A 21,704-nucleotide genomic window follows, 5' to 3' on the forward strand; every position below is an offset into this window, starting at 1 on the left:
TCCGCTACTCGTGGAAATCCTCATGCTTGATTTTCGTCACAACCATGTTCTAAAACAAATACCAAACAATTTAGTACTTCCAAACATTTATATCAAGAACTCAAACGATAAAAAAGCTTTGAGCAATAACATAGCAAAAATTAATCTATGACTACCATAACTGCATGATAGTCATAGAAATTCAATTATATTAAATTTGCATATACTAATCTAATCCAACACTTCTTATCAAACTAGAATTTTAAACAAAACACCTACTTGACTTGTAGAAATTACCTGTTCATTGTTATTAAATTGATATGAACTCCTTTCTATGTTAGATGTAACTTCTTGACTTGGCAATATTCTTAAGATTTCTTCAATTGTGGCTTGTTGAAATTCGACTATACTTTGTAAATGTGAAATCTATGCATTTGTTTCTTTTGCATTTTGATAACTTGCTTCATTTCTAGCATTTCTTGGTCTTGGTCCCCAACCCTGTCCTTTCACATGCCCTGACCTTTTACCCAACACTTGTTCATATATTTCTCTTTCCAGAAGAGGTTCACCCATTTCTTGTGATGAAATAGTTTTTAATGCCACCATTTTATCCTATAACATAATTACGTAATAGTATTAATATGTTGTAGAATAAGAAAAATAATAATGATAAACACACAATTTCACTTACATATTTCATTTTTACCTTATTCACCCACCCCTTCTTTGCATTACAATGAGTGTGTTGAAATAAGTCAATCTCACTTAACTCTATACCCTCTTCTTTCTAAATGATATATCCAAAGTTATAAGATTGACAAGTACTTAGTAGGGTACAAAAATGATGACATATCTTTTTCGCGTATGCCATAAAAATTTCACAGTCTCACCTCTATGAGTGAATGGAAGAGCAGCTTGAGCCATAGTTTTGCTTTGAAAATACGCTTAAAATGTCTCTTTCCCATCTATCACATAAATGAGCCCAATCTGAATCTCGTGTCGCTTGTTTGTCGTGGTGTTTTCGTGCTTCAACTAGAGAGTTGTACTGTTTATAGGTTTTGTGGAGTGAACAACGAAAATCTCTATGTAGTACACTCATCTTGTGATTAAGTAATCTTGTACCAAGGGATCATTCAAGTCTAGAATAAAGTAATTCCAACATTAAAGGACAAAACGAGTTAGTTTCTATTTGATCTAAAATAAACATTTTATTTTTTGAAAAGTAAACTTAAATAGCTTACCAAAAGTCTTTCTACTATCTCTCTTTTCACCTATTTGGAGACATCTGATCAATGTTCATAATCAAGAGGTACTATTGCACGTACCTCTTTTCCAATCTGAGAGTTCAATTTGGACGAGTCCTTACAAACCAATTTTCTATCTTCGAGTTCAATGTTAATAGCAATGCAACCATTATCTTTGACATATTTCTAAGTCTAGTCACTCCTCGCCCTTTTGTTTTAGTAATGGAACCTGCATGAGAAATATCAATATTAATACATCTAATGTTATAGGAAGCTAGAAGATTTATTCATAGAAATGAACATATACCCTAAACACTTGAATTTATCGACCTAAATTCTTGCTCACTAGTAGCATCCTCATTATTATTGTTTGTTTGGTTGGTTAACTTTTAGAAATTGATGGAAAATTGATTGGCTATAGATAGTAACAAAATATATATTAATCAATAGAAATTTTACACAAAAAATCACCTGAATATGTGTGGATTCTTTGAAAATAAGTGGCTTGTGGTTTGTTGAAGGTGAAAATTGTCGAAAAGATGTGTGAGTTTTGAAATCAAGGTTAAATGTGCATCAATTGATAGAAATACCACACAAAAATACCTGAAAATGAACGGGTTCTTTGCAAACGGGGTCCTATTCGTGTTCGCTGGAGTTTCATTATGTGTAGTTGCATTCTATCCAAATCCTATGCAACAGCTCGTCTAATCGCGTCAGAGAGGGTCACCCTGTCTGTTTAGGTGTAGTAGGTATGGTCACCATCCGTCTGTTTGTGTTCCTCTATTCACAGTGCAGCAATCGTCGGGGCAAGTATGGTCGCCGTTTGTTCAGGTGCAGCAGTCCGTCCGTTCGCCAATAGTGAGGTTAAGTGTAGAGGGAGGGAAAGAGTGAGAGATTGGAGAGTGGAAAGAGGGAGTGGGTCGAAAATGGAAGGGGAGAAAATGGAAGTGGGAAAATAATAGGAAGGAAGAAAGAGAGAGGAAAAAAAACCTTATTTTTTTTATTTTTTTTTTATAAAATTAAATATATTTAGTGACACCTTCCTATGTTTCTAAAAGTATTCAATATTTAGTAGTGCTAGTAGTCACATTGCTAATTCTTTTAGTGACGTTGATTTAAGTACGTTGCGAATAATGAACTTTTTATGACATTTTTACAAGGTGTCACTATAAATTAGTTTTTAGTGACCAAAATTGCATACACAGCTAAAAGTTTGTCACTAGTAATCAATTTCTTGTAATGATTCTCAATAATTTGTTAAAAGTTAGGAGTAGATTATCATTTTAACAAATCTCTTAGTTCATGGATGATTTGTACAAATTCCCCTTATATTTAACACAATTTTAGCCCTTAAGCAAAATGAAACAATAATAATAATAAATTGTAGCTATCAAATGTTGTTCAAGTTTGACATTCAAGGTCAATTCTCACTTTAGCCAATTCATTTTAAGTGGTGTCAATTTACACGAGTTAGTTTAATTAGACTAATTTATAAATTATTTGGCAAACTTTGCAACATTTTAACAACCATTAATTTATTGCTCAACATGCTATTGATATATATTTTTGTGTTCACTAGGTAATTAGACATTTAATTAAGGATAGACAATTGAGCATACCACATTTTTTAATTAAATATTATTTTTTATTTTTCTTTGAAAATTTAGGCATTTTTTTATTAAACAAGTATATACACAAATAAAATTTCAAAAATGGAAAGAATATATTTTTACAAAATAATGATAAACATAAAATATATGATAAATTCAATGAAAAAAATTGAAATTCTAAAAAATTGAGGAAAAATAATAAATATTTCAATATAAAAGAATAAGTAAAGCTGGTTAATAATAAGAAATAAATGTACTAAAATAATAATAAGAAGAAGGAAAAGAAAAATTATTTTAAATAACAAAACTGCTAAAAGTATTTATAAATAATAGCAAATATGATAGATCGTGATAAACTACCATTTGTGTCTATCATGACATAAATTGACAAAGATAGTATTCTATCACTATCTATCTGGTCTATCGCAGTTGTCGTAAATATTTTGATTCATTTTTCTATATTTAAAAACAACCCTAATTAGTCTTTATCTAACTATATTAAATGTGGGTAGTAAGAGAGGACGTAGTGTAAAAAATTGCAACCCCACACACCTTTAAAAGAAATCCCGACCAAATGCTTTTTTTTTTAAAAAAAAAATAATTTCGTCTCTCCTTAAGAAAAAGGAATTCAAAATATCAAATAAACTAACAATGAAAAAAACCAAGGAAGTAAAAAGATTGATACAAAATAAAAACTTGAGTTAAAGTGATAGTCCTCTAGAAAGCAAAAAATTTATTTTCCTTCATCATGTCTATCATCATCGTTACATTTTTGTTTTCATATAACACAAAAGAAAAAAAAAAAACCCAAACGAGTAAAAAGAAAAATACAATTTTCTTATTAATCACCAATCCCAAAAAAAAAAAAAAAGCCTACGACAAAATAAATTTACATTTTAGTACCTAAATAAACCGCATTCCTATATATCTTTAAGTGCCACTAGGACACAACCATTCGGTTTGGCACTACTCTTCAAGATTAAAAAAAAACAAAAAAAAAAAGGTCAATACACATGAAATTTATCAAATTTCAGAATGTCTTTTTAATTTATAAAAAAATGTCATTACACATGATTTATAAAAAATGTATTCCACCCCTATAAATTAAATAGGACAGTACACACCTAGCCATTTATACAAGCTTAAATAATATAAAAAATTAATGTCTTCTTAATTTAAATAGTGAAAATTGATAGATTCGATATATTACTTTAGTTCAATTGGATTTTAACTTTGTCCATCTATTTTTTTATTTTTATTTTTATATCTCTTTCCTTATTTTTAAATTTAATGTAAACAATTTATCCTTTACACATAATAAATAGTCTATTAAATCAGAATATATATTTTGCCCTACGCTTTATGTTATAAAGATTTTAATCTTATTAATTGTAAATTGGTTTAAGGCTATTACAAAATTATCATTGTTTCTTTCATTACTTTTAAAATAATATCAAATATTACTATTTTAAATGGATAAAAAGATTATTGTATTCCGTACTAAATTTTCACATTAAAAAATTATGTCTAAAAAATTTCATAGAATATATATATATATATATATATATATATATATTTATTGTAGTTTCTCAAATTTGTTCTATAAATTTTAAAATGTTTCTAACAATAAATTAAATGTTTAATAAATAATGATTTTTTTCTTTAAAATGAAAAACGGAAACTAGAAACAAGTAATGAAACATTATTAAACAAGTTCATGAAAAGGAAGTGAACGATTTAAATGTTCAAAGACTAAAATGAGATTTTAAATTTAAGTAGTTATACTGAATGATTTTCTAAATGCTAGGTGGCTCCAATAGATCATAAATTTATATTACACTTAAATTTTTTAAGAATAATATTTGAGTACATTTCAAGATGTGTTTATCTCGTGCATTCTATTCTCATTATACATAAAAAATAATTAAAATATTTTAGAAAGATACATAAGAAGAATTTATGACGTGGTGAATTATGATTGGATAATGTAATGAGATACACCAAAGTACTTTTTCAAATCTTAATTTGTCTTATTTCAGTTTTCATCTTTCAAAATAACAATTTTAAAGTTAATATGTATATTATGATTGGATATTTTGAGTGGTCAAACTATAACGCCCGGATCCTTACACATTATGATCCGACCGCTACGACATGCATACTTAGACTTTTCTATCATGAGATGAGTTCTGGTAAAAATTTCAAAGAACATATCTAAATTTTATTAATTAGATAGAAAAACTATATAAAAAGTTTATTTATCAAAACACCGGGATCCATAAAACATTAGCGTGGTGGTACAAAAATGCATATGCTTATGATAGTGAGTTTGATGGTTGGCCATTGAGCGACGTCCAATTTTGCCATCTACACTATGTCCTTACCTACAAAGTCTATAAAAATATAGGATGAGTATATAATATACCCAGTAAGTAGTTCTTACGTAGGGTAGTGACCAAATGCACAATCACAAGCAACATGTCATGAAAACATATGGTTGGGACCGAAAACGTATAATAACATGTGGTGGTCAGTTATGCTTCCAACATAAATCTCTCCGCCCTGATAGGAAGATGAGGACCTAAACGAAAACTAACCCATATGATGATTGGCGGGTCATGCAGTCAGTAGGGCCAGAGTCGCATCCAACATCAACCATTAGCATAAACGTAATATTAGACTAGAGGGGTGCAACCATACATGCCCTGCCAGCCCTGAAAGCATAAATTTTTCCGCTCTGATAGGAAAATGAGGACTTAAGCGGAAACTAACCCATCTGATGATTAGCGGGTCATACAGTCAGTAGGGCTAGAGTCGCATCCAACATCAACCATTAGCATAAACATAAGATTAGACTGGAAGCATAACTTACTACTAATTAAAACTTGATTTTAACATAATCGTGAACAAACATAATGCATAGGGTCCCTTGTAGAGAAACGTATTTTAAACATGTAATGCAATATAACAATTAACATAATCATGCAACATAATAAAGGTACACTACCATAGAACATTTAAAGAGAGGGTGAGATAAACTACTTACTGTGATCTAGTTATTCCTTATTATTCTTTATGATTTGATCAGTAGAGCTTTCCCTTTTTAAACTAGAAGGAAATTTGGGCAGTACCTTACCCGAGCTTTTCTCTTTTAGCCTCACAGAACTTCCTCACTCACACTTACTCTTTCACACGATTCTTTGTTACTAAGATTTGTTTGAGAATGGGTTAAATCTTCGACAAAGGGTCCTATTTATAGTAGTTTTCAGCTATTCTCAGTGTGACAAATCATCCTACAGGTGGCTTCTTTAAAATTACTTAGGGTTTAAGGATTCCTCTCAATAAGACACCTAATCTTGGCTAACGTTTGCCCTTACGTCATCATTCTTTGTTTGTATTCAATTTTAGGGTTTTTCTATGTATAATCTATAAGATCGTGGCCAAATTCAACGTATAATCCATGCTTCTGTCCAAATCTCGCTCTCTTTGTTCTCAGAATCTCGCTCTCGCCAGCTTTCTCTCTGTTTTGGCTCTCGCGATTCTCGCTCTCGCTCTCGCCAGCTTTCTCGCTCCCGCTCCCGCTCCCGCTCCCGCTCTCGCTCTCGCTCTTGCTCTTGTTCTCGCTCCCGCTCTCGCTCTCGTTTTCGGTCTCGCTCTCGCTCCCGCTCCTCCGCTCTTTCCTACTGTCTCGCTAAGAATCTCGCTCTTTTTACTCTCGCTCTCTCCAATGTTCTCTCTAATCTCGCTAGTTTTCACGCGTGGTTGCCTTCACTGCTTGTGGATTCCACTTCCTCTTTTTAACTCTTTCAAATTTTAAGAGTATATGGGCATTCACCTCTAATTCTTCCAATGAGTAGTGTCCAAACAAAAGTTATCTACTGCCCATTGTCTCTTGAATTGGCTATCGTCCAATCTTCCAACTAATCCTCCCTGATTCTGCTCCTTTATTCATTATTTTTGGATAATGAATAAATTTCCAATTTCCAATTATTCATTTTTCTTCTTCTTCTAAATTTCCACCCCTTTAAATAAAATTTCGTCCTGCTTAATATTTGACATTTAATTTCTTGTATACGTACAAATCTGGGTCGTTACACAAACACTTCATTTTTTTTTTCAAAATTACTTATATATTTTCAAAATTAAATACTTAAAAAGTTAAATCAAACCACCCAAATTTAGGCTCCGTTTGATAACCATTTTAAAATTAAATTTATTTTCTCCTCATTTCTTATAATAATTTACATCTTTGAAATCTTAGCCAAATTTCAAAAACAAAAACAAGTTTTTAAAAGTTATTTTTTTAGTTTTTAAAATTTGGCATAGTTTTTTAAACTATTGGTAAAAAGTAGACAATAAAATAAAAAATTTAGATGTAAAAGTAGTATCTATAGACTTAATCTTCAAAAACAAAAAATCTAAAACTAAGACCCCGTCTGATAACCATTTTGTTTTCTGTTTTTGTCTTTGAAAATTATGTCTATGGATACTACCTTTAGTTCTAAAATTCTTACTTTATTATCTACTTTTTATCGATGGTTTAAAAAAGTACTTTTCAGTTTCAAAATTCAAGCCAAATTTTAAGAATTAAAAAAGTAGCTTTCAAAAAGTTGGTTTTGTTTTCGAAATTTGACTAAGAATTCAACCATTGTACTTAACAAAAATGTAAATTTTTATAAACAATATGGATGAAATAAACTTAATTTAAAAAAAATAATAATAATAAATAGTTATCAAACAATGCCTAAATAATTACTAAACGAGACCTTAACGTGTTAAACACTGATTTTGATCTCAAAAGTGGATGCTTCCATGAAGACCACTAAAAAGAATAAAAATTAAAAAAAAAGAAAAGAAATACAAAAATAGTAAAAGTGATGACGTAAGTAGACATTAAAAGAAAATAAAAATAATAATAAAATGAGCCCTTTATCTTCAAAGCGCTAAGGAAGCTTCAAAGCAAATGCATTAATGCATGGTCTTTGTAGCAAAAAAAAAAAAAAAAAAAGGAAGAAGAAAACATTAAAGAGGACACCCGTAATTAATTGCTTCGTTAATGTAACAGGCGCAATCTCAGCCGTCCATTTCTATCCACAACATCACAGATCAATATAAAAAGAAAAAAGAAAAAACCAAACCAAACCAGACCAAACCAAACCCACCGTCGAAATCCACAACCCTTCATCCTCCCACCGTTAGATCATTCCTTTCACCACACGTACGGTCAGATTCCCTAAAAAAAATTAAAGGGAAAAAATCCCCTTAAAATTGCCTATAAAAGGGGCATCCATCCACTCTACCGCTTAAGTTTGTGATAAGCAAGAACGTAACAAAACAACAGTTTGTTTAGTAAGAAAAAAAGAAATTTAGGAATGGCTCCTGAATTATTGAGCGGTGGTAAGAGAGGATATGTAACGTTTTTGGCTGGGAATGGTGATTATGTGAAGGGAGTGGTGGGGCTGGCCAAGGGGTTGCGCAAAGTCAAGGCTAAGTATCCCTTGGTGGTGGCGGTTCTGCCGGACGTGCCGGAGGAGCACCGGGAATTGCTGAGGTGGCAGGGGTGTCTTGTCAAAGAGATCCAACCTGTTCACCCACCTCACAATCACACCCACTTTGCTATGGCTTACTATGTCATCAACTACTCCAAACTAAGGATTTGGGAGGTACCTTCTTACTTCTTTATGTCTTTTTCGTATCAAAAGTCGCTTTGGTTTTATCGATTTATATATATATATATATATATATATATATATATATATATTTGTATGAAAGGGGAAATGAATTGTGTGCAGTTTGTGGAGTATAAGAAGATGATATATTTGGATGGGGACATTCAAGTGATGGAGAATATAGATCATCTATTCGAGATGGAGGACTCGTTCTTTTACGCAGTGATGGATTGTTTCTGCGAGCAGACATGGAGCCACACGGCGCAGCATAAGATTGGGTATTGCCAGCAAAGGCCGAATGAGGTTGAATGGCCTTCCCAGTTAGGCCCCAAGCCTCCTCTTTACTTCAACGCCGGCATGTTCGTTTATGAGCCCAATTTGAGCACTTACCATTCTCTCCTCTCCACTCTCAACCTTACCCCTCCCACCCCTTTCGCCGAACAGGTTTCTTTTCTTTTCCTTTTTCTCTTTGACCAATACTTAGTTGCAACTTAATAAATGTTAAATAATTAATTTTGGTGTGTTTTTCATTATTTGGCAGGACTTTTTGAACATGTTCTTCAAGGAGAAATACAAGCCAATTCCACCGGTTTACAACCTGGTGATGGCGATGCTATGGCGCCATCCAGAAAACGTGGAGCTCGACAAAGTCAAGGTGGTTCACTACTGCGCTGCCGTAAGTATTATATTATTGTAACAACAATAATTCATAGTTTAATCCATTTCGTTTTGATGATATTTAGTAATTGATTAACTAATGATTTTGTCCTGTAGGGTTCGAAGCCATGGAGGTACACAGGCAAGGAGGAGAACATGGAGAGGGAAGACGTAAAGATGCTCGTCAAGAAATGGTGGGAAATTTACGACGACGAGACCCTCGACTTCATCAACTATAAGACCGATGATGGTGATACCAATGCCCGACAGCCTTTCCTAGCGGCACTGTCGGAAGCTGGACTCGTTCATTACCACACTGCCCCATCCGCAGCTTAATTTGATGTTTGAGCTTGACTTAATAACATTCATATAAAATATACGAACATATTATTGGTATAATATGTGTATCTTGTTAATTATTTTTTTTTCCAATATGAGCATAGTTCAGTTTGAACTAATGTTAAGTTTGTATTAATGAGAGATTGTTGTTATGGTAGGGAATTATTAATATGAGAGTTTTAATATGTAAATTAGAGTGCTTTGGGAGGATTTTATGTATTACTTTTCTTTTGTAACCGTTGGGGGTTCTTTATTTTTAAATTTATTTATGTATTTGTATATAAAATATGTACAACAAATTTTATTTCAAGCTAAGATGTGTTCTTTTATGAGCTAATTCGAAAAAGTTTCTTTTCCTCTCTCTCAATATTGAGTATAGCTAGTTATTTTCAAAATCAAGTTTTCGAAGGCATGATAACACAATTAGAAAATTAGCATGGATGATTCAAAAATTAAGTCTAGAATGTTAAATGATTCCATGTTTAAAAAAATTGTCAAATGACTTTCTGTTGATGTTACATATGAATCAAGTTACAAATTTATCATTTTGTTTTCTCTTTCCTTTTTCTTCGATGCGATTTTTTTTTTCTTCTCTCCATTCTTCTTCTTCGACGCATTTCCACCTTTCTCCTTGTTTAATGACTGAGCACGACCTTCGTTCTATGGTGCTGACGATCGATGCTCATTCATTCCTCAACAAAATCGGGTTGAAATTGATGACTTTCCTCCGATCTGGCCAAAATCGACGATTCTCCTCCATTTCATACTTAGATTTGGCAAAAAATCGACAATCTTCCTCCATTCCATCTCTCAATGAGAGGGGGAAACCCATTTTGTGGTGACATGTGCTCTGCGGTGCGTGATCTCAAATTATACGTTCGCTAATGGATCATCATCGAGAGCGCAAGTTGGACTCTTCCACATGCATAAGTTTATTTTGATAATTTCACTCGAATTTGATGTCAATAAATGATCATTTGACATTTTTTTTTTATAATTTGAATATGAAATTTACGACGAATTTTTAGGTCTTTGTACAATTTTTCCAAGACAATTTGATTTGATTAGGAAGCATGAAAATTTAAACAATCTTTACTTAAAAAAAGTGAGTGTTGAGTAAATAATTGGATCGATTTGAAAAGAATAAAAAAAAAGGTAATGTAACCCTTATGTTTTACTTTGCCCGACAAATTGATATGCTATGAATCAAGTCCCATCATTGGGCTTAAATGCTTAAGGTTGGCCCAAGCCCAACATTTTCTAAGGTCAAAGCTCATTGGCTTGCTTCAATTCATTTTTAAACAATTAGACTACCGATTTGTGGTTAATTTTTAAACTTTAATGTTATATTTTGTTGTATAAATTTATTGTCTATCCATATAAACTATAGTTTGATGTTATTGAAGTCGTTAACGAGGTATAAATATTCTATTTTATTGTATTGCTAATATATATAAGTAGATATATTAATTTAATCATACTAGAGTATATATCGAGGTCATATAGACAAAATCATTACACATCTATTTTTATACACAAGTATTTACAATGTAAGCTAGATTCTTCATTGCTTCTATTCCTTCTTTGCCTTTGTTAATATCAATATGTATATTTTTTATCGATCGGATATCAAATATTAATAAGTTTTTAAGGGTGATTTTAATATTTCTAAGATAAAAAAATAAAGGAGATTGACATCTATGATTTACCAAAATAATTTTAAAACAAAGATATAGTTACGGAGAGTAACCAATAAAGAGATTATGAACCTGTGTAAATCGATGATTTTAAGAAGTAAAGGGTGTGAGAATACAAAACAATACGAATTTTTCATTATTGATATTTATTCTTAGCTATATAATACAATTTTCCTATTCGATTTAGATATAAACCTTTGATGAGTTCTTGAGTTGATTTGGATTGGTTCTTTAGACAAATCCATTTGAATTGTATGTGATCCTATTCATTAGATATCCTAAAGGCTTGATTCAATATAATAATATATTATCAATTTATTATTGTTATTATTTTTCGGTTGAGAATAACAAATAAAAAACATAACATTAGGGAACAACATTTTTTTTTTTAAAAAAAAAATCTTGATCGACAAGCTCAAGAGCCAACTAAGAAATTTACATGTCCAGAGAAGAGAGCAAGTTCATTGATGACATTCAAAACTCCATGAAATTCACAACTCCACTTCTCGCCCCAAATATTCTCTTTAATGATTTGTTAGTTGTTTCAATGTCCTCATCATGAATGCTTCGACATTGATGACCAAAATATACCTTTTAGAAAATAATTTTATATCTAGAGTGATTTTGAAATGTTTACGGTTATTTTTGCTATTTTTAAAGTCACTTAAAAATAATTTTAGTCCTTCAAATTTAATTTTAATATTACGAAAGTTAAATTTATTCCTTATAGTTATCGACATCAAGAAAATAGTTATACCCTATTTCAAATGTGAGGTGCATATCTATTGGAATAAATTGACTTTTTAATTTGAAAATTCAACAAAAACGGAAGATAACGCTCAAAATCCAAAATGTCACAAAAAATAAGCAAATATCATGTTTTTTGAACATTTAAAATCTTACACACGAGATATGGTAAACTGTCCATGTATAATATAATTACATAGCATTAGTAAAATAGTATGCAATCTAATTTTAGAAAATAGTTACACCGTATTTCAAACGTCAAGTCTATATATCTATCAAAGGATTACCAAAATTGAATCTCATGTGCAAGTCGCGTGTGTGCTATTATGTTGATTAAATTAATATTTTGTCATTCTTCTAGTCGATTGTACTTATTTTGCTATATATCACAAATTTTCTCCAATATTTGTCATTTTCATAGAAGAGAATTTCCCAGCGTATTAATTTATTATCGACTGAATGGAAAATACTTGCTTCTATTCTTTTTGAACGATGAAGTGAGGTTGTCTAGCTATACGCAATCTTTGAGAGTGAAGAGATAGGTGAAATGAGAGGAGATGAAAGAATAATTACTGAAAGTCATCCCTAAGATTTGTATATGGAACGGGAAACTAGATGGAGAATGTGTTCTTTGTCCCTCTCCCTACTTAGCTCTCCCTACTTAGCTCCTAGAAATTTTCTCCCATTCCCTCCTATTCTTCCCTTAAAACAAAAATTCTCCATCCCGTTACGAAAGCGCCAAGGAAAAGTAAATATATTTAATAATATCTATTACTTAATTTAATATTTCAATCTAAATCCTTTTTATAAATCTTTTGATTTGCGGAAATATACTAAAAATAATTTAATATTTCAATCTAAATCCTTTTTATAAATCTTTTGATTTGCGAAAATATTCGTCAATAACAATATGAATAAAATTTTCTACTTCATCAATTTAAAATAATGATGAAAAAAAAAATATATATCGTATTGGTGTATTTAAATTACTGTAAAATACATGACCAGTCCAATCAAGTACCGCCACGTGCTAATTAGATAAAAATAGAATTAAATAAATAAAAAAATAAAAATCAGAACAACAGAGTGAAGGCCTATTAGCTCAGTTGGTTAGAGCGTCGTGCTAATAACGCGAAGGTCGCAGGTTCGAAACCTTCATGGGCCAAACGTTTTTTATTTTTTTTCCTCGTCCTCTTTCTTCTAGTAATCTGGATCTGCAAAAGTAATGGCGGTTGAAGAATCGAGTGCCTGAAACAATGCCACGCCTCAGTTCGTCTTCTTTCTCCATCATCCACCAACTCAATTACTCAATTCCATCTCTTTCTCCTTCAAATCCTCTTTTAAATTCCATTTCTCAGTCCCCAATTTCAATCCTCCACTCTGCAAAATGCCTTCTTCCGACCCCACCATCGTTATCGACCGCCTCCGATTCACTTACCCTGGAATCGACGGCCACCCTCCGCCCGGTTCCAACCCACTTATCGAAGATTTCTCCCTCACCCTCAATGCTGGTGATCGTTGCCTTCTTGTCGGATCCAATGGCGCTGGTGAGTCCCCATTGTAGATATATCTCTTCATTGAGGGGATTTTTGTTAATTCTTTTGAGTTTTGATGTTGATCACAGGGAAGACCACGATCTTGAAGATTTTGGGAGGGAAGCATATGGTGGAGCCGCATATGGTTCGTGTGCTTGGAAGGTCGGCTTTTCATGATACTGCTTTGACTGTTTCTGGTGATCTTTGTTATCTAGGAGGAGAGGTTCATTTTATTCTCTCTTTATTTTTCTTTTTGTTTCTTTGTTCTTATTGCTATATGTTTCTCTCTGTGTTTTCCTGAAGCTGCTTGTGGAATCAAGAAATGTTGGAATGTATTTCAAATCTCGTTATTTTTGTGTTTTGGAACAAGACTGATTTGTAAGGAATGTAATGGATAAATTTTGTGGATCATAAGCATTTTTCTAGTGTAGCTCTTTGGTCGTAATTTGTGAATGGGAAGTTAATTAGCAATTAACTTTGAAACCATACAAAATTTGACCATTTTTGGCATAAAGGTTTTTGAAGTAATAACATTTTGTTTTGAAGATTAACATAGCTACGACTGTGTTGGTGTTAAATCTAGGTAGTTGCTCTCTGAGTTTATCGGGTTTACAAAGTAATAACAGTGTTAGATGATATAATACTAAATTTGTCTTCACCTATCAGCTTAAGCTTTTGGGCTAATTGGTGATTTAAGAAAAAACTTAATTTTTGAGGAATCGTTATTAATTTTGCCAGCAATTTTATTGATTTTTTGTGCCTTGAACTTTTTTCTTGCTTTACTCCAAAATCGAGTGCTGTGTTCGTCTAAGTTTGTACTTCTGTCTTTCGAAATTTTGTATCAAATGAACCTTACTGTGGCTGGCTGAACATGAATGTCCAAGTCTAGTACCCTTTTTCTTTTCCTATTTGCTTGTGTGAATGAAAAAGATAGCGAAAATTCTGATGAGCCCTTTCCTGCAGTGGAGGAGAGACGTGGCCTTTGCTGGATTTGAGGTTCCCATTCAAATGGCTGTATCTGCAGAGAAACTAATTTTTGGAGTAGGTGGGGTTGATCCGAAAAGGAGAGCTGAACTCATTAATGTAAGATGGTCTTGCAATTGCATACTTCACTTCTGTAAACTTAGTTTTCTGGTCTCCCATAGTCTTCTTCAAGACGGTTGTGTTAAAATCATCTATCATTCAGAAGTGAATTTCAGATTGCTGTGCTTTTTTGATATATTCATCTTAAGTGAATTAATGGTTCTCGTTATTCTGTACAATGTTCCCATAAAGTTTAAGCATGAGTGTCAATTTCTTCCTGTTCGCTCACAATTTTTTTTTTTTCTTGGCTCTCTAGATTTTAGACATTGATCTATCATGGACGATGCACAAGGTGTCTGATGGTCAGAGAAGACGGGTGCAAATATGCATGGGTCTTCTCAAGGCATACAAGGTATTTTACTTTTTCTTCTTCTCCTGCCTTATCACACATTTCTTACAATCGTCTTACATTTTAGGATCAATTATTATAAGTATATGGAAACACATTTGCTATTATAATAGGGTCACTTTTATTTATTTATTCCCCAAGGAAATATTGATATTGCAATGTTATATAGTTAAACAAAGTTGATTTTGCTCTTTTCCTTCTAGGTTCTTCTTCTTGATGAGATAACTGTGGATCTTGACGTGCTGGCAAGGGCTGACCTTTTGAAGTTTCTGAAAAGGGAATGTGAGGAACGAGGGGCTACAATAATTTACGCCACACATATATTTGATGGTCTTGAAGATTGGCCATCACACATGGTATGCTCAATTTTTTTTTTGTTTTTCTTGTCTCTCTACATCTTTTGATGTTATATTATTTTTAAAAGACTACTACTTTGTTGTGGTAGGTCTATGTGTCACATGGGAAGTTGCAGATCTCCATGCCAATGGATAAAATTAAAGAGATTAGCAAATTATCTCTTATGGTTAGTACAGAAAAGTGAGCAAATTTAATAAGTGTTTCATTAGTTTAAATCTTAAGCTTCTAACAATGCCTTGTTGAATTTTACTCTCAGAGAACAGTTGAGAGTTGGCTAAGGAAGGAGCGGGATGAGGAACGACAGAGGAGAAGGGAAAGAAAGGCAAATGGTCTGCCTGAATTTGAAGAAAGAATAGAGGAAAGCCGTGTGACTGGGGACCCAGCCCGCTCTGCTGTTCGAGTAATAAACAACGGTTGGGCAGCAGGACGGCTTAACTCCACTATTGCCGGAGAAGAGAACTTCTTGTTCAGCTCAAACAGAGTTCTCAGACAGTAAGAAGTCTTCCTTTTCTCTTTGAAAAATTTAGAGAAAGAGCTTGAAAAGGCTCAAAGCCCATCATAATAGTCAGACGTGAAACAAAATTCATGGAAGATTTAATTTCTATACCTATTTTGGACCTCTTATTTGATTTTATTTGATTATTATTTTTAGTAAGCTCTTATTTTAATATGATATAGATTTTTATACAATATTACCTCGAGTAGAAAGGGATCTTCTTAGATCCAGTGTTGTAGAATTGCTGTTAAATGAAGAAAATTTATTCTTGTGAGTTGAATGCTTCTTGGGTGCCAACTGTTTTTCATATACTTCTGTATGGTTTGAGTTGAGACAAGCTGGATCGCATTCACTTTGGAAAAGTAAAAGAGACAAAGTGGAAAAGTGGAAATTCCATAGAATTGTTATCTTCTACAATTGGGGATATAATTACCTGACAATGTACGAAGTTAACTCTTAGTTAAATAAAAGAAAGACGTTGCCATCTGCTAAGATTAGAATATACTTCTTTTAGGTATTGTAATTGGATATCTCTTTAACTTTTGTTTAGATAATTGAATCGTAATAAATTCAAAAGATTAAGACATAAAAAGAAACAAAAGCAAAGCAAAGGAAGAAGTCTTCTAAGGAAGATTTCTAACTATTATTGTTTGAATGTCTCATAGGTTTTGTTTACTTCTCGATTTTGTAGATCCTACTTTAAGTTATTATGGTTAACCTAAATTTTTTCCTTGCTAATTGTTGGAACCTAAGCAACCAAGCATCTTATCAGTTAAAGCAGAATTAGACTCCATTTTTTGCACAATTTGGTTAAACGACCAAAATAGGAAGGGGAAGTCAAAAGGTATTAAATTAAAGAAGCAAACAAAGATCGATCATTACTCTAAAGGACGATTTCAATACAACATAAAGATGACACAAATTCTAAAACTAATCTAGAATGGATGAACTCAATGGAAAAAAAATTCTACAATGGATGAAGAGAGATACATGAGAGATTAAAACAAAAATGTCATCAGTTCCAATCCATCCCTGATCAATGCCTCTCTTACATTCTTTACCTCTCTTCCTTGAATTTTAGATTTGGGGTCTCTCTTTGATACTAATACTCCTTTACATAGAAAAATGTGGACATGTTCATGTAGGAGGCTTCCCTCTGACTCAGTTGAATATATATACCATATCAGTTTGATACTAAATTCCAGCGCTCCAGTGCATCCAGTTTACATATTGCAGAAGTTGCTTCTTCTCTAATACTTGTCCAAAGAATCATAAAGCTGAATCCAATGTTCTAGTACTCACTACCCCATAGTCTATTACAGAGTCATTAGACTGGCTGACATATTGAAGCCCGACCAGTGCTCTCGTCATGCCTATACAAACTGCAAGTAATGCAAGTTGTTAGTTGCCAGTTTGCAACTTGCAAATGATGGAGTCTCTTGTTCTTTTCTCTCTATGTGTGGCATTCCTGTTGAGGACATTTAAAAACTGTTGCTATCAATTGCAAGTAATGCAGTCTCTTGTTTGTTTCTCCCCAAGTTGTTCTTCTTCACCCAGCAGAATTGCTTCTATTTTGATCAATCCTCCATTTTCCCTTACGCATATCACCCGAAAAGCTATTAGAAGGTGAATTGGATCCTTTTCATTGTCATCTTCTTTACTTTAAATTTTGGTCACAGTGCCAACTCTATAGCCATGCAAGCAGTACAGTAGTGCACAACTCCTTGACCGTCAATGGACTTGTAGCACAATCAGAGTCCTGGCTCGAGTAAGAGCATTCTGGGTGGATGAGATGGAAAAAATAATTTCCATCATCCATCAAGTTTAGGCTTCCCTAAAAGTTGACAGATTTCTGCCAAGCCTAGCTTGGCTAATATAGGTGGTCTCTAGTTTCTGTTTAAGTAATGGTCACTTCTCTTTTGCATTGTCAAAAGCATCATAAAGTTAACTCTGGGAGTAGGTTGAGATTTGAGAAGTTTAACATTTATAGTTGTTGAGGAATGGACTCTTAAGTTTAAAAGATGTTACACATTTAATTCTTAAATTTTGAATTTAGTTTCAATTTAATCCCGTGTCAAAATGTTACAATTTTACCCTTAAGATTTTGGAAGCATTGTCTTTTAACAGAACATTTTCATTATAGATATTTTTGTAGGAAAAAGAAACATTAAATTAGTGTTTTTCTCTAAAATTTTACTTACTGCAGACAGAAACAACCCAAACAAATATATTCTCTGCACAGTTAAAAGATTTTGATTCTATTTCTGCAGCCTTCCCTCGGTATTTGATTAGTTAATAATTATGATCTCGGAGATGCACTTTCTGGAGGACAATAAACTCTTATTGTAATTTGATAAACTACAATCAAGTTTTTCACATGATGTTTTTTCTTCTACAGAATGTTAAATGGATATTGGAACTTTTTCTTTGGAGCAAGTGAATATTGAGACTCGAACAACGTAAAATTTTCATTTCATAAACAGGGATGCATGTATCCTTTAAACATGTTCTTGACTCTATCTGTTGAAAATGGATGGATTTTGATCTGTATTCTCAATACAATTCTCAAATATCACACCAAGCTAATATTTAGCTTTCTTACTCCTTTCTCTCAGCTATTACTTATGGAGAGTAATGGCATTTGAAACCACATAGGACTGTTCTTCTAAGTCTTCTTTGTTATTACAGTCTAGCTTTGCCTCTGCTGCTGCCACCATTTCGATATGTTGTTGTAGTTTCACCTCTTTGGTCTTTCCCCACAGGACAGCATATAGCCCAACAACAATCAACAATGACCCTACAACACTGAGAAGAGAAACCAACAAAACACAAACTACTCTTAACAACATGCTTTTGGTTGGCATTTCAACACAAGTCCAATATATAATGTGTTTCGTCGATAAGAAATTGTAGGTGGAAGTTTGTACTCACGTTCCTACGTATAATTTTTCTTGAAAAAAGGCCCAGCTGAAAATAGCCACGATAACGAGCAAGAAGGGGCTGAAAACTGAGGCATAGAGAGGACCTTTCTTTTGGATACTCCAGGAGGTTAGGCAAAATGCCACGCCAGAGCACGCCACTCCCTGAAAGTGTAATTGGTGTTGCCTTGTAAATTAGTACAATGAGTTCATTTTTAGTATTAAGCTTTTCGTGTAGGTTCTAGCATAAATGGACAATTTTAGTGTTGTGATGTTGAGAATCTTATGTATTATTAAGAGAAGAGGAATTAGGAATTGAGGTTTCTTCATCAGATTTTTGATGTTAGGCATTCTTAACTCTTTCTAGATGAAAAGGTTAGTTGAAGAATGATCATACTGCATAGAGAGCGCCGACAAGCCTGATTGAACTTTTCAATGACCAAGCTGCAGCAGTCTTGTGCTCAACACCAACGGCGATTGCTCCACACTGAATGGTTGCCATCAAAGTCATGAGAGCTGTGCTGGTGTAGGGAGCTGGAAACTTCTCATTCACTCTCGCCTGCAGGAATTAATATTTCAGTCATAGATTTGGCTCTGGGAAAAACATGGCCTCTGAGAACAAGAAAGTCAAGGGAAGGAAAGTTGAGGACACTGACTTGGATAACAAACCAAGCCGCCCAAGCAACAGAGCTTATGATCAAGCAGAGGGAGCCCCAGATGCTGCTGCCTTGGTTGGTTGAACTTCCCCCCCTCATTATCTCGGCATACTTCCAATGAATCCCAGATTCACCTAGCTGAATCGTTTGCCCACGGTAGAACGACAGCAACATTGCCCCTCCAACACACACAACAGTCCCGATCACCTTAGCTGCACCTGGGCTTGTTTTGATCCCCACAGATTCTTGTCTATCAAACAGAAAATGATTGTATGAAGAACTTGGGAACATAGTAGAAACAGTGCAGAAATGTCTGTCACTGTGATCAGAAAATGGGGAAAAGAGAGGATTTTTAGGTACCTGAAAAGAACAGCAAGGACAAAAGTTGCAGCAGGCAGAACATTGGTCAATGCGCATGCGATGGTCGGGGTTGAATATTTTAACCCAACGTAGTAAAAGACTTGGTTTGCTGTTGCCCTGCATATAATAGAGTGTAATATTATATTTAGAGTTTAACAAAGCTTAGACATGGAAATGGAATGAAAGTAGCTTGGCTTACCCAGTTAAGGAACAGAGTAGAATTTGAAACAGTATAGGCTTTGTAATCTTGGGTCTCCCTTTTCTGCACAGTGATTTTGTTTGTTATTATGCTATCTGTTAGTTACAAGTTTAGAACTTGAAAACTTCATAAAATGAAAAAGGTTCCTTGTAATCCATATGGATTTTGAGTTGTGAACAGGTGGTATATTAGAGCAAAAGAGTTCAAGGTTTCTTTGAACTTGCATCGCTTATGTTGTTGATAATATATTAAAGGTTTCTTTGATCTCGCACCCCTCAGGTGAAAGTAGAGGAGAAAGCATATTATTTGTTTTGGCTTATGAAATCTGCATTTTTAAGAACTTGGCACTTTATTGGTTAGCTGAAAACTTTTTTCTTTGAACTAGAACTAGAAGATGAAAAATTGTTATTATCATTGTCAGTGCTTCTCCTCACCTCTAGAGCTAGCTTAAGAAGTTATAAACCAAAGTCCCCACATGGATATAAGAAAATCCAACAATCCCATTTTGGATGTTAGGCTTCAAATTAGATTTTAGGTCCATCTCCTGGCTTGTTTGGTAGGTTGAGACTAATTTGTGACGCTAAAGGGATTTTTTTTTTTTTTCCCGCTCAAGAACGAAAGTTCAACTCATTTGTTAGACAAGTTATATTTAGAAGTCGTGAAGTAAAATGATATGTAGACTACACATACCTCTCAAACCAGTAAGCACAAGGAGCTATGGCTATGGTAGCAAACATCTGCCTGTAAGCAACTAAAACTAGTGGATTCATCCCAAACTCCATGGCTAACTTTGACGTAATATTTAAGCCTGCATAGAGGAATTGGACAACCACCATAACCAAGGGGGGCAAGAAATCACCACCAGCAGCCATAGCTCTCACTTCTCTTTCTCTGTTTCTCTCTTTTCTGTTTCTTTGTTTGAGCTGAAGAGGCTGAGTGGTTTAGAGAGTGGAGAAGCCATTTTATATAGTTGAGGAGTGAAGAAGAAGATGATCAATAACAGAAAGTTCTAAAAAAAATCTTTTGCATTGAAAAAAGCAAAAGCAAAAGAATGAGAATGAGAATGTATTTTCTTTTTTTCTTTTTTTCTTGGGAGAAAAAGGGTAGGCTATTTTGCATGGGACCAAAACCACAGGTTACTGCTTACACCATAAAAACAGCCTTAAATTTGTTTTTGTCCTCTTAGGCCTCACCAGATTTTGTAACTTCAAGCAACTGATTTCTTTTCCCCACCCCCACCCCATCCCCATGTAACCTGGAACATTTTCTGCTACTTGCTTCATCATGTGCCATTCTTCTAAGTCTTCCCTTATATCTTTTCAATAATGTTACATCTTCCCGACTCATGTATGATCTCTAAATCCTACCTGTTTCCCATTCGAAAACTTAAAACGAAACCGTGGAAATGTTGGTACCAAAATATCCGTCCCCGTCGAAGAACACGACAAAAGGAAAAGGTGGGGGATTGTGAGTAGATTTAACTCAAGGAGGATATTTTGCTTTTAAAGGTAAAAGATGATGGTTTTGGTAAAGGAAAATGTTGGCTGTGGCACTAAGAAGCTGCATTTTGTGATTGGATTTTCTAGAAAGAAGAAAAATTGAGATATGTTTAGTGAATCTACGTATTCATTAATATCATATAGAATGCGTTAAAGGAGGAGTTCTTTACTTTTACGCCCCCTCTCTCTTATGCACATGAATTATAGGAATACGTATACGAGTTTATATTATAATGGGATTAATGGGATTGTTTTCTTTTTTTCTCATTCTTACAAATATCTCACCCTTCTTTTTTCATTCATTTTTTTT

The 21,704-nt window shown here is 33.4% G+C and overlaps 3 protein-coding genes and 1 non-coding gene across 7 annotated transcripts; 3 read left to right on the forward strand and 1 right to left on the reverse strand.

Annotated features, from left to right (window-relative positions):
* Positions 1–8,049: 8,049 nt before the first annotated feature.
* LOC120082626 (galactinol synthase 2-like) lies at positions 8,050–9,835 on the forward strand. 2 transcript variants are annotated; one of them, XM_039037879.2, is made up of 4 exons: positions 8,050–8,496; positions 8,626–8,946; positions 9,044–9,178; positions 9,277–9,835. In XM_039037879.2, exons 1-4 carry the CDS (start codon positions 8,206–8,208, stop codon positions 9,493–9,495), a joined length of 966 nt encoding a protein of 321 aa, XP_038893807.1. In that variant the 5' UTR covers positions 8,050–8,205; the 3' UTR covers positions 9,496–9,835. The 2 variants fall into 2 exon arrangements, with proteins under 2 accessions (XP_038893807.1, XP_090173060.1); XM_090316934.1 differs by having other exon boundaries at positions 8,376–8,496; positions 8,606–8,946.
* A 3,198-nt stretch (positions 9,836–13,033) lies between these two features.
* On the forward strand, positions 13,034–13,107 carry TRNAI-AAU (transfer RNA isoleucine (anticodon AAU)). Its single transcript has one exon. It is a non-coding gene; the product is annotated as a tRNA-Ile (tRNA).
* ABCI20 (non-intrinsic ABC protein 9) lies at positions 13,055–20,110 on the forward strand. Of its 3 annotated transcripts, none has more exons than XM_039039653.2 (8): positions 13,055–13,489; positions 13,567–13,700; positions 14,441–14,560; positions 14,817–14,912; positions 15,113–15,265; positions 15,355–15,432; positions 15,523–15,758; positions 19,048–20,110. In XM_039039653.2, the coding sequence occupies exons 1-8, from the start codon at positions 13,330–13,332 to the stop codon at positions 19,049–19,051; spliced, it is 981 nt and encodes a 326-aa protein (XP_038895581.1). In that variant the 5' UTR covers positions 13,055–13,329; the 3' UTR covers positions 19,052–20,110. The 3 variants fall into 3 exon arrangements, with proteins under 3 accessions (XP_038895581.1, XP_038895580.1, XP_038895579.2); XM_039039652.2 differs by lacking the exon at positions 19,048–20,110 and adding an exon at positions 18,161–18,362; XM_039039651.2 differs by lacking the exon at positions 19,048–20,110 and having other exon boundaries at positions 15,523–16,042.
* Positions 18,090–20,851, reverse strand: LOC120083784 (WAT1-related protein At1g09380-like). The gene is made up of 7 exons (XM_039039654.2): positions 20,586–20,851; positions 19,896–19,958; positions 19,697–19,813; positions 19,337–19,586; positions 19,078–19,239; positions 18,694–18,845; positions 18,090–18,567 (listed from the first exon to the last, which is right to left on the reverse strand). The coding sequence occupies exons 1-7, from the start codon at positions 20,765–20,767 to the stop codon at positions 18,381–18,383; spliced, it is 1,113 nt and encodes a 370-aa protein (XP_038895582.1). The 5' UTR covers positions 20,768–20,851; the 3' UTR covers positions 18,090–18,380.
* Positions 20,852–21,704: the final 853 nt, after the last annotated feature.

This window comes from Benincasa hispida, chromosome 8, assembly GCF_027475165.1.
Source record: "Benincasa hispida cultivar pf3 chromosome 8, pf3_genome.v1.1, whole genome shotgun sequence".
In the NCBI taxonomy this organism is placed as follows: Eukaryota; Viridiplantae; Streptophyta; class Magnoliopsida; order Cucurbitales; family Cucurbitaceae; genus Benincasa; species Benincasa hispida.

Coding starts and splice junctions, on each gene's coding strand:
- LOC120083784 (XM_039039654.2), bottom strand. CDS start 20,767: ATGGCTGCTGGTGGTGATTTCTTGCCCCCCTTGGTTATGGTGGTTGTC. Junction 19,959..20,585: donor TGTGCTTACTGGTTTGAGAG/GTATGTGTAGTC, acceptor ATCACTGTGCAG/AAAAGGGAGACCCAAGATTA. Junction 19,240..19,336: donor CGGCTTGGTTTGTTATCCAA/GTCAGTGTCCTC, acceptor TAATTCCTGCAG/GCGAGAGTGAATGAGAAGTT.
- LOC120082626 (XM_039037879.2), top strand. CDS start 8,206: ATGGCTCCTGAATTATTGAGCGGTGGTAAGAGAGGATATGTAACGTTT. Junction 8,497..8,625: donor CCAAACTAAGGATTTGGGAG/GTACCTTCTTAC, acceptor AATTGTGTGCAG/TTTGTGGAGTATAAGAAGAT. Junction 9,179..9,276: donor TGGTTCACTACTGCGCTGCC/GTAAGTATTATA, acceptor TTTGTCCTGTAG/GGTTCGAAGCCATGGAGGTA.
- ABCI20 (XM_039039652.2), top strand. CDS start 13,330: ATGCCTTCTTCCGACCCCACCATCGTTATCGACCGCCTCCGATTCACT. Junction 15,266..15,354: donor AAGATTGGCCATCACACATG/GTATGCTCAATT, acceptor TTGTTGTGGTAG/GTCTATGTGTCACATGGGAA. Junction 15,759..18,160: donor TCAAACAGAGTTCTCAGACA/GTAAGAAGTCTT, acceptor TTTCTTCTACAG/AATGTTAAATGGATATTGGA.